Source organism: Antrostomus carolinensis, unplaced genomic scaffold (assembly GCF_000700745.2).
Source record: "Antrostomus carolinensis isolate BGI_N321 unplaced genomic scaffold, ASM70074v2 scaffold25295, whole genome shotgun sequence".
In the NCBI taxonomy this organism is placed as follows: domain Eukaryota; kingdom Metazoa; phylum Chordata; class Aves; order Caprimulgiformes; family Caprimulgidae; genus Antrostomus; species Antrostomus carolinensis.
The window spans coordinates 1-12,484 of NW_010314643.1; the positions used below are offsets into that span (position 1 = coordinate 1).

Sequence of the window (12,484 nt, forward strand, 5' to 3'; positions counted from 1 at the left end):
CACCACCACCATCCCCCGCACCACAACCACCAGCTCAACGGCCTCATCAGCCCCGAGCTGCGACACCTGCGGGCCTCCCTCAAAAGCAAGATCCTCAGCTCGGAGGCAGGGGCAGCCCCCGAGGGGCTGGAGAACAAGCGAGCCAGCAAAACAATGGGCTCCGGACAGCAGCAGCAGCAGTCATCGCCCCCGACCACAGCACCGTGCTCATCCCCCCTTACCAACCACCTCCCTCCCCAGGGAAGGACTGCACCCTCTCCTCCTCCTTCTCCCCCAGCAGCAGCAACAGGGGACAGGAGCCAGCCTGCTGCTACAACTACAACTGCTGCTGAGACTGCAGCCCGCAATGGACTAGCAGGAGGGACTGGCTTTGGGGAGGGAGAGCATGGCTTGGAGGAGGAAGAGCAGGAGGAGGGGGATGAAGGAGGGGAGGAGGAGGAGTCCCTGCTGCTACTCTCCAGGTCCTTAGCAGCAGCTTGCAGTTTGAAAGGCTCGGGAACGGACTCTCAGCCCGAGGAGGACCTAACGATACGATACGTCCGATATGAGTCAGAGCTGCAGATGCCCGATATCATGAGACTGATCACCAAAGATCTGTCTGAACCCTACTCCATTTACACATATAGGTATTTTATCCACAACTGGCCACAACTTTGCTTTTTGGTAAGTGCCAGAGGGGGGCAGGGAGGGCAGGAATTGGGAGTGGTTTGGGGATGGGGAGGAGAGGATTAAAGGGTTGACATTTGTGGAAATACTTCTGATAATCTTTTTGTGGATAAGGCCAAGGTTTTTTGGAACTATCTGTCTTCCTCATGAAGTCCCCTTGTGACCTGTGCTTGTATAAGTAAAGCATGTGGCTGAAGTTCCTACTTTTGTTCAGAGATGTTTTAAGTGGTGGGGAAAGGGTTTGAGCACAGGTCTAGCATCCAGGAATTTGAGGCTTCTAATCTTGGTTTTGGCATTGACTTTTGTGACCTTTGGTAGCTCATTTTCTCTATTCTGTCTCAGTTCTGAGGTTTGTATTTAAAAAAGAAAGTACTTGGCCCCACTAGTGTCTTATGAGTGCTTAGTAATTCTTGCACAGTGGTTTTAAAACAGACTTCAGCGTGGCTAGCCTGTAAATGTTCAGTGATACATGGAGAGACAGTGTTAAAGGTTTTGTAGACTTTTTGATGTACTAGCTTTGAAAAAAGACAAGTACAACTGTATTGCTTCTTACAGGTGGGACAGTGTGTGGAGCATGCAGAAATTCTCATGCTGCTTAGGTTGTCCTGCTGTATTAACAGTGTATTTAGTTTTATATTCTTCCTACTGCACTGTTGAAAAGATTGATTTAGCTGTCATTCTGTCTTTCTAAATGTTTGAGCACTTCTGAGAGAAGAACTTGTTTCTCAGTTGAAAAGTCTGCTTTTTAGGTTGCTAATCCATCCACAGGTATATGAAACCGAGTTGGCCCAAGGGGTGTACGTGCATAGTGGGAGCTTAGCTGTGTTTGATTTACTCATAGGGAAACTTATGTCTGCAGAACAGAACCTTTATGGGAGTGTGTGGCACTTCCTTGCTAAGGTAAATGATGAATTCTTCTCTCTTGATGTTTTAATCAAGGCTGGACACCTCTCTGAAAGGTATGATTTAGTGAGAGCCAAGACACCCTTCGATTCAGGAGTATCCCTGTAAAATTTTAATAGGATATGAGTACAGGAGGTGAGGCTAATGGGATCCATCTGGCCTTAGACTTCCTGAATGTTCTTGGTTTAGGGTCTGGTATAATTTATAGCAGGATTTATATGATTTATAGGAGGATTTTCAAAACTGTGCCTCTTTAAAACCCTGAAGAGGGAATACAGTAGGATTGTAGGAAGTTGAGCAAAGCATTACCTTCTGGAATAAAATAGAAATACAGAAAGATTTGAAAACATTGTTTGATGCAAAGTCACGTTTGCCATTAAAAGGATGCTGATCAGAGCAGAATAGTATTTTTCAAGCACTGAGCTATGTGTGTGTGACTGATTTACCTCACACTGAAAAGAAATGCTTGTGAACTACAAATGTCCATGCTTTCAACATCAAGTGTATCACTGGTAATGCCAAGGTCATGTTGGATACTGTTAGATCACAATGCGTTTGTTTAGGCTTTAAATCTTTGCTATTTTTGTCAGAGAGTAACTTGAGAATTTTGTTATGCAAAGAGTTGTTTGATAGAGGACTAAACAGATGATTTCTAATGTGTGTTTTTAACAAGTACATTCAAAGAATAAGAGATAAGGAAAGTGTCTTAAGCTTATTTTGTAGTGGCTTTTTTTTAATAACCTTGAAGATTCAACAAAACTTTACTTGAAATCTGTGTATTTGGCAATTTTTTTTTGAAGGGTGGAACAATGTAAAGTCCATAAAGCTGTAGAGAAGACTATGTAGTTATGAATGTCTAAAGCTGTCAGGAAATTGTTATCTACTGAATAACGTGAAGCTCTTGCAGTATGTTGAGTGAAATTTGATGGGGGTTTTTTTGTGAGTGGTTTTAGTATTTTTAAGGTTTGTTTTTTAGAGGTTGTCTTGAAGACTTTCTGTTCTATAAAATGTAATTTGTTCCTGCAGTTAATGGATTCCTGAACTACTTCTATCTAATAAGTCTCTTTAAAATATTTATCTTCAGTCAGGGACTGCATATTCCAATTAGCAAGAACAGTGTCAGGATGGTGAACAGAAGCATAGTGCCTGATCTCACAGAATCATTTGTCTTTAATGCCTTGTGGCCTCATACCCTTCTGGTTTCAGGTTTTGTTTTGGTTTTATTTGGTCTTGGGGCGAGGGGGTTAGGCTGCAGTTTGATTGTATTTGAAAAAATACTTGTAGGGGGGTCAGTGGTGAATTTCACTATCAAGATTTTTTAAAACCTTCCTTTGAATACTGACCTGTCTTCATGGCACTGTCATGGGGCTGCTTTCCCTTTCTCACTGTGTGAGGGGAAAGTACTAGCACCATTTAACTTTGAAGATGGGGTGTGTATTTCCTGTAAATGATCAGCAATTGTCCTTTGTTGATATTTATTCAGTAAACCATCTTAAACCCCATAATTTTGCTATCTAGGATTTTGGATACCTGTCAATGCAGAGCTGTTTTCTGGGGTCATTATTAACATTATTCCTGGAAACTATGATCTCATGGGTTTGAAACTTTCTGAGTGTTGGCTTGTTCTTCCCAAGGTGCACTGACAGCTAGTGCAACCAAAAGGGTTGTTTTCTTTTCTTTTCTTTTCTGTACAACTACCTCTTCCTGGCTTGTGCCAGCCCTTGTATTTCTCTAATTTGAGAAGCTGAGATCACCCTCCCACCACCACCATATATTTGTAAGTGTGTGTGTGTGTGTTTTAGGTCAGGTTTCTGTTGGTTTAAGGCTCCAAACATATTCATAGTAGGATGTTGCAGGCATCAGTGCTGGTGTAAGGGAAGAGGTGAGAATGCACAGCTGGAGGGAAGGCAGAGGACCAGTCCTAACTAGTCACTAGCGTGGTTTTACTGTATCAAACCACTTCCCAACTGTGCACTCAAAAAAAAAAAAAGAAGATCATATTCCACTTTAAAAGGATCTGGAAATAACCAGGAAACTTCAGAACCTCTTCATTTTAATGTTGGATTCATCAGTGTAACTGTCTTCCTGACATTCACAGTAAGAGGCTGGGAGTAGTTGATGGTCAGTTCTGATGTGTGTCCCTGCAGCATTATCTGGCTGAGCTGTTGCAAGGAAATAACCTTCTCCACAAACTGCAACTATCTGCTTACGCTCAGGTGTCCCCTGTCTTTGGAAGAGCAGGTTTGCACTGTGTGCTAGGTGTGGATGCCTGGTTTTTACTTATTCCCAGGAGCTCTGTCAGCCCAGTTTCTCTTAAATGACCTATGTTAACCACTCCTCTGTCATTTTTTGACAGAGGAAAGCGGTACCTTTTTGTTTCACGTGAAGCATTTTTAAGCATCGCTACAGCTTTGTCACCATACGGATTGTACATGCATTTTCCAAGTTGTAGCTTCCTATTAAAATATTTTTGCAGCTTCTAGTCTTAGCAGTGTTAAAAGTTCTAAAACTTCCATTTAGAACTGCTACATTAAGTATTTCAGAAAATTGTTTTCAAAATACTTTAGCGTGGGAGAGGTGAGCTTAGGAAACCTTGCTCTGTGCCAAAGTTTGGGAAAGACAGGACATCATAAAAGCAGAGTTCTGGCTGAGTGTTGTAACCTCTCCTGTAATTCACAATACTGCATCACTCAACTGCCTTTTAAGAAGAATCTGGAAAAATCTGTGCTTTTATTGAGTTCTTAACTTTGCCACTCGCTATAGTACATTTATAACTTAAACTTTCACAAGTTTAAAAACAACCTATTAATTCCATGCAGGTAGTTTTAGATGTGTTGTAAATCCTCAATGACTGCAGTTAAGATCTTGTTTTATACAAATGCTTTGCCTTTTTTTTTTAAGTTGGATTTTATTCAAGAGCCTGAGCATACTTCATGTTAAATTAAGACTTGTAAGACATTGCCCCGGTTTTTTTAGTTCTAGAAAACTTGGGACATAAAAGAAGAACCAGAAAAGTTAGGAAATTGTCTGGGAAGTTTTCCTAGTGAGGAAGAAATTCTGTAACATCCATTCCCAATTTGCAAACACTCTCTGTATTCCAGTTTCCTCTTAGGTGTGATTGTGGTTTCAGATACAGGCTTTGCTGTTCCACTTCTCGCTGTCAGAGGCTTTGTGAAAACTTGGGTCAGCCAGTGTAGTTATTCTGGCAGTGCCCTTGCTCAGGAGGGAATTACTTGTGTCCAGTTTCATGGGGTGGAAACAGAGTGACTTAGTGACTTACCCAGTATCCTAAAGAGCTCTGACTGAAGTGCCAGACTTTAGGTTAAAACCATGAGCCTCAATGTATCCCCTAATGGCATTCAGTGACATGATTGCTAAATATAAGCCAAGGGATTCATAGGGAGCTGTTCCTGTGATGGTTTGGGATGTGTTTTGGTGCATGTGTGAGAGGGAAGCAGTGTTGCAGTAGCACAGGTTTGACTGCATTTGAATCGCAAAATGTGTCTCTTTCAGGGACTAGTTGGTTGTTTTAATCTTCTATAAATGGGAAGAAATGCCATCCTGTGCAACTTGCTCTAGGTGAACCTGCTTTGGCAGGGGAGTTGGACTGGATGATCTCCTGAGGTCCTTTCCAGCCCCCACCATTCTGTGATTGTGTGTTTATAAATATCACAGGATCTGGGTATGAAATGCATCGTCAGACTGTGGCCAACAGACTTCATGCCATCTTTGCTAATGAAATGAAAGCCAATTGTTTAATTTTGTGAAAAGTGGTGTTCTTGCTGATTTACAGACATTTTTTCTAGCAATACGTGGTTGCAATACGAAGATACTAGAATCTAATTTGTTTTAAGCATTTAAACTTACTCATAAGAACAAAGTTGATGCAAATAGTGGATTTGAATTCATGTATGTTAATCCTGCTAATAACTTAAGATTGAAGTAAATCTTATAGTACTCTGTGGGATTTATTATATATAATAGTAACTTGGGCTGAATTCTGTTTGTAGAAACTTGTATGTTTAGAAGAACTCTCATATACCTGAAATGAAAATTTGGCCCGTGATTGTCTTTTCATAAATGGTGTTGTGTGGGAACTTTTTCTCTCTCCTCCCCACTCTCCCTATTTCAATCTGGTGTTTTGGGGGTTTTTTTGATTTATTTCTTTTTTATTTACATAGTTTAAACCTTCTCCAGGGAATTAAATTACAGAGTTTTACATCACACTTTAGGTTCATTTCCAGCTTTAGATAAGGTTGGAGAGAAGGAGAAAGGAAAGGAAAGGCAACAAAAAAGCCTCTGATTGGGGTGGAAATGCAGCACTCCCTCTGTGAGTGGAACAACTGTAGATTAACTGGCAGACTTACTTGGCTAAAGACAGAGAAATAGATTTAAGTGTTTGGGGAACTGGTAACAAAGTCATACCTTATTCAGCTCTCTGGCAACAGTGGTAAAACCAGTGGGTATTTGCTTCTTTGATCACCAAAACAAAATTCTTTGCTGTTCATTTAGTGTTTTAAATGTATGATTCATGAACATAGCTTTTCTGCAAAGTGCCCTGAACAAGAAGGAACAGAGATGCACAGTGTCTAGAATGTCACTACTCTTAAAAAAAAAAAAATAATAATAATAATAATAAAAAAATCTTTAAAATTCTCCGTGTGACTGTTGCAATGAACAATTTGCACGTGTTCACTTCGGGGCAAAGCAGAACTATAATATGCTAGTTTGTGGTGTGCTGCTTTTTTTTTTCCCCCCCTTTAGTGAGGTCTAAGATTACATCTAGGTACTCTGCATAATTATAGCAATGTTATGAACAGTCTGTCTGATGATACTCTTTATTTAACTCCCTGCTTTTCTCAGGTCCGAACCGAGATACAAAACTTGCCTTGAGCTGACACTTTGCATACAGACTTTTAGTATAAGCACAACTTTTCTTTTCTATGGAATAAACTGGTTTAGAACAAATGGAAGACTGCTTAGAGGCTGTGTTTTTCAGTCCATTTAGATCATGCTACAGTTTTTGTTTTAAAAAAACCCACTTGTTTTAGATTGTTCAGGGTTGTTCTTGTATGCTGCTAAAAAAATGTGTTTTCCTTGCCAAATAAAAACTTAGCAGTAATTATATTTGCCTGATGAGCTTAAAATATATTAGGAATGGTGTTGGGATCATGCTGTATCATAGGGTTTTGGAACTGCAGCTCATGCATTTTGGGTTGTTTCATTTCACCTTTGATACAGCTCCTGGTTGACAGCTAACTTAGTTTATAACACACCGTCCAGGTAGAGCTGATAGAAGATGTTATTCTTCTTGGGAGTGAAAAAGCTGAGTGTGTCTGCAGTGTGATCTGCAGGAGTCTTCTCTCCGTGGATTCTTATCCTACGAGCTGTATACAAAAAGGTCCAGGTAGTTGGAGGCTATAGAGTATATACCATAGACGTTGGAGAAGCGAGCTCTGGGTTCACAGGTGGGCTGCACTGGCAATATTTGCTTTGGCAGGTCCTTTTCGTTTGACGTGTCTTGACTGTTGTAAATTTGGATTCTCCAGAAGCACTTGTGCCAGCAGCACATGCTTGTGCCAGTCATGTGCTGTAGTCCCGGTTTAGTTGCTACCCTTGAGCCGAAGGCTAGTTCCCCCCTGCAGATACAGGTCTATCAAAGCCTGTGGATCCACTTATACACCCATATGTACAATTATGAGTTTCTTTTTTATCTCTGTCAGTCTTTCCTGAATGAACACTAATTCATTCTCCCCTTGGATGCTGTCCTACTCTGCAGCATTATTCAGTTTTACTGCTGCAGGTTATAGTGTCATTAATTTCTCATGCTGCCTAATCCTTCAGTTAACATACGACTTAGTTTTTCTTACACTCTGTCTCTAATATGTTTTATGGTCAAATTTTGGTGAACACAGTGGTTGTGCAAGTGGTTTGATAAGTGTTTGGGGAGGAGGTTGGGTTCTTTTTTATTTTTTATTTTATTTTTTTCCTAATATTTCAGAATAACTACATCTGCTTGACCATGCTTTTTGTGACAATGCTATTGGGATTAACTGTCAGTATATAGCTTTTAACAAATGAAATCTCCCAGCAGTTAAAATGTGTGAAATTAACTGTGTGCTTTTTTTTTTTGTTTGTTCTTTGGGTGTCATATGACTGAAAATGGCAGTTTCTAAAGATTAAATGCAGCAACATTTTTCTCTGATCCATTGTGGCCTTGACATTAAAATCAGACAAAAATTAAGCATGTTATCTACCACAGCCCTTGTACATGAAAATTCAGATCACTGTAAAACAGGAATGGACTTTTTCCCTCTGCAGCAGCCCATGTAAAAGGATGATTTATGCTTTAACCTGGTCCTTTTTTTTTTTTCTTTTCTTTCTTTTTCCCCTTTTCTGTCACATGTGTTCTTCCTGTAGACTTCATGGATAATACTGTGGTTCACTCTAGGACAATTCATTGTTTGTTAATTGACTGTAACTTTATTTGAATGTAATAAAGAAATAAGAGTCCTTTAATCTTATTGATACTTTTGGAGACATTTTAAAGATTGATTTAGTTTTGGGTTGTTTTTTTTTTTTTTTTTAATGCTTTATGCAACAAATTTTCTGTGGCTGTTTCAGTTAAAATGAACTGGTTTACTACTTTTGGTAGCACTGTAGATCACAAACTGAGAATGCATACATGTATGTTTGTCTTTAAGGCCATGGTAGGTGAGGAGTGTGTAGGTGCCATCGTCTGCAAGCTGGATATGCACAAAAAGATGTTCCGCAGAGGTTATATAGCCATGTTAGCAGTGGATTCCAAATACAGAAGAAAAGGAATTGGTAAGAATAGCCTTTTTTGTTATTTCTTCCTTAAATCCTGTAGTTGGGCTAACTGTAGCTGTCATAAAAATTGAAGCAGAATTGAACTTCTAGCTGTGGTGGTTTGTCTGTTATCCCTGCCTCACTTGACCACACAAGCTCCCCAGTGGCTCTTTTTATTTTGTTAAAGTAATCTGAAATGCCCCATGAGATTTATATCTGGCATACAATAAAGCAAAAAAAAAAGGGAATCAGTAACCCCTTACCTCTGCCCATTACCACTGTCAAATAACAACAGTGCAAATTGCTTTGTGTTTTTATATGTGTCCTCATCACTGTATTTCTGTGTAATGTTCAGTCTATCTTTTTTCAGTGAACTTATTCCCTGGCTTTTCCCTTTCAATTATGCATATATTGCCCATTGGGGAGAATGTATGTAGCTTATTGTTGTATTAATAAGTGAAGAAAAATAGTTGTGTATTTCTAATTGAATGACTGAAATGGAGATCTGTTTTGGTGGGAAGTTATGTGATAAAACAAATCAGTCTTGGTAGGGAGTTTCCCCTCCCTCGTTGATCAGTTTTGCCCTGATGAAGGGATTTTTATTCTAACACCATTTATCCCAGTTGGCTTAATTAAAGATCTGTTCTTATGGAACTTATTTTTTTTTTGTGTGTGTTGGTTATTGTGAAATTACATTTTTGTAACATTTTTAATTTAAAATGTAGACATTAGCTTTAAAGGCTAGAAATGTGCTTCACCACTCCTTCATACTGAACAGCTCATGCTTTTGTGATTAAAGACAGAAAATAAATTGCAATGGAAAAATATGTTGATACATTGCAGAGTGGTACCATTGTGTTTGTTCTTCTCTTAAAAGAAACAAACAAAAATCTTGAAGCGCTACATATTATCAGAATTATTCAAGCATGTAGAGTTTTGGGTTTGGTGTTTTTTTCTTCCTTTCACTGCAGTTCTGAAGCCATTGTTGGTTTCTGTAGTGGAGCAGAGGGAAGAGGATACTGAGAAATCACACTCTCTCCTTTCCTTTTAGCTGAGTCATGAAGGAGCCTGCCATAATTTAATTGCAGGTGCTTGGATTCATATAAGTAAACAAGAACTAATGCTGTTATTACAAAGAACTCTGCAAGATTTTTTCCCTCACTTTAGTCAGTTCGTTATTTTAGAATTATATAAACAGAAATTACATTTAAAGCCTCGCTTACTTTAGCATTATGTATGTTGACTATTTGCTACACTTGCCACCTTGCTGTTTCTCAAAGTATGCTGTTAATCTGAGGATCTGTTTTAAATGTAGTACAGTTTTTGTTGTATGTTCAATGAACATATTAATTGATTAAAGTTTTGAGAATACTTTAAAACATTCTCTAGATTCCTTGGGGTTTTTTTTCCTTTTCCTTAGCCTTCTTATGGAAGTGAGATTTATGCAATTTCATTGAACAGCAGTTTTTTCCACTAATAACTTTGAAATCAACTTTCAATTTCACCCCAATTCTACAGACAGGTAGGGATATTACATTTGTAGAACTGTTGTGAAATAGATGAAAAATAATGATAAAGAATTAAATTAATGCTTGACTGAGGGGAAGGGATGGGCTTCAACCATATTATTAGATACTAGCAAATCCAAATGGGAGTCAGCCACAAGAAAAGTGGTTTCATAAGTTCTGTTACTAATAGAAGTATTTGTTTTAGTAAGAGGAAATTCCCTTGGAAGATGAATGTCCTTCAAGTACGTGCCAGCAGATTTTGACTTTAAATGCAACAAAAAGGAATGAATCACATCTTGGAAGGCTATATATAACAGTATGTTAAACATAGAAGCCTGTTTCTAATATCCTTGCATTAGAAGAATCTTGCGCTCAAGCTGAGTCTCTGGATAACTTCATGGATTATTTTAACGTTCAAACTTGAGACTGCAACTTGACTGCAACTTCTTGTTTCTTTCTTTCTTTCTTTCCTCCCTGCTTTCGTTAGGTATCATGTCACGTAGGTAGCACACATTAGTCATATATAAAGTAGCATCTTTTGCATTGCAACTCTGACACTTACTGAAATCTATATTTCAGGTACAAACTTGGTTAAGAAAGCTATTTATGCTATGGTTGAAGGAGATTGTGATGAGGTAAGATTTTATAATCAAAAACTTTCGTAATGTAAATGGTTTGGATTCTCCTATATGTGGATTCATTTCACAGGTTTTTCTTTTACAGCACTTTTTTAGGTGAGGAGTGGGTTGGCAAGAAGCTATTCCTTTTATAATAAAAGGAAACATAACCTCAGAAGAACGTATGACATGAACAGGGGAAGGATTTTCTGCCTTGAAGAAGAGTCCCCATAAGGGCTCAAATTCAGTGTTTTGGGCTTTGTTTTACTTTGTGAAGGTGCCTCAGCCTTTTTAACAGGCACATTTTCCCCCAAAGACTCTAGTTTAAGGTGCTACTGACCAGTGTAACTTGCATGTTGTGTGCAGCACTTTCAGAATACACAGAGATACTGGAACAGTACACGCTGGTATTGCAGAATATGGTTTTATCACGACGAGTCACCAGGCTGTTCTAACAATGCATAGCTATATTTCTAACAATGCATAGCTATATTTATGTAGCACTAACAGAACTCTCATGATTTAGCATGTCAATGAAAACATGAAAGGAAAGTGAATCACTGTCCAACTTTCTCTGGCCTATATGTTATCAGTCTTTCCTTTTACCAGATTACAGTCCCTACTTTTTAACAAATATATATATATATATATCAACTAACTGTGTGCCCTGTTTAACTTGTGAAGAGCTCTCTCAACATCCATCCTCCTTAATCTGATTATCTCTCCCTTTAACTTTCATCTGCTGGGTACAATGCAATTGTTAGCTTGTTCCTGCTATATGAGCACTGTGTTATTTCAGCGTGTCATAGTTAATGATCCTCTGATCGCTCTGTTATCTCATTTCAGCTGTTCCCTCAATTGTCCTACTGCGATGTGGTGAAGTTTCTTATGCAAAACAATTTGTGTCACAGGACTTCTGGCACCTACTCTGTTTATTTTTCCACTTGTGTTACGCCTCTTGCAGCATCTTTGCGTGTGTTCTGACTTCATTCATTGTTTGAGATATTTATTATTCCCTTCAGATTCCTTCATGCCTCTGTTTACTGGTGTCTTTTTTTTTTTTCTTCTCTCTGTAATTTACATCATACTCAGTGTAGGGCAATCTGACAGTTCTGTAATTCTTTTAAGTTCTATGTTTTGGCCTGTTGCTTCTATCATATGCAATATGCTTTGCTTTAATCTGTTTTACTCCTTGCTACATTGAACTAATCAAGATATGTTTTATTTTTTCCACCACTTTCCACTATGGTCTTGAATTTGTTTGCCATTGCTAAAGTACTCAAGATTTTAAAAAAAAAAAAAAACCCAAACAAAAAAAAACAAAAGAATCCACCAAAAAACCCCCACAATTTAAAAAATTGAGGAATGCTATCACAGTGTTCACATCGCAGTTGGAGAACTGAGATGCAGAGAAGTAAAGTGATTTGCCTACTGTTGTTAGAGAGTCAGTAGTAGAACTGGCTATATCTACTCAAGCTACCAGAGTTGCAATAATGTGATTTATCAGTGTATGTACCTTATATAGCTTCATTTCTAAATTGGACTATCTAATGGGTATCTGCATCACGATCTCTCCCGTGTCTTTCTTTTTATCCTACTGCTGTAGTATTAGTTCAAGAATTCTTCTTTCTGTTTTTATCTTTGTAAAAATGAAATAAATGTGATAAGGTTTGCAGGCTAGTCTGCAGTGAGACCTCATTAAGTCTTACTCACAGATTTTCATCTATGGTGCTATATAAATGCTTCATGCCAAGTGCAGGGGGCGTTTTTAGAGACTATTGCTCTCCCTCTTCAATCGAACACGCTACGATTGAAGCTCCTTGAAGTGTGTGTGGGGTGGGTGCAGGCAGGTTTCAGTTGCAGTTTGGAAACTGTATAACTGTGTTTGTGGGATGATGATTCTGAACTAATTATGCCCTGCTTCTTGGGGGCTTTTGCATCATCTGAGTCTTGTGCTGGCACAGAATTTTGAAACAGGAG

At 38.6% G+C, this 12,484-nt stretch overlaps 1 protein-coding gene across 1 annotated transcript; it reads left to right on the forward strand.

The window, feature by feature from the left end:
- Positions 1–3: 3 nt before the first annotated feature.
- Positions 4–10,522, forward strand: NAA30 (N-alpha-acetyltransferase 30, NatC catalytic subunit; the record flags this gene model as incomplete). Its single annotated transcript, XM_010167719.2, has 3 exons — positions 4–663; positions 8,274–8,397; positions 10,467–10,522. Coding segments are annotated over 3 exons (840 nt in total), but the record flags the coding sequence as incomplete, so codon positions are not given.
- Between the last annotated feature and the right edge of the window lie 1,962 nt (positions 10,523–12,484).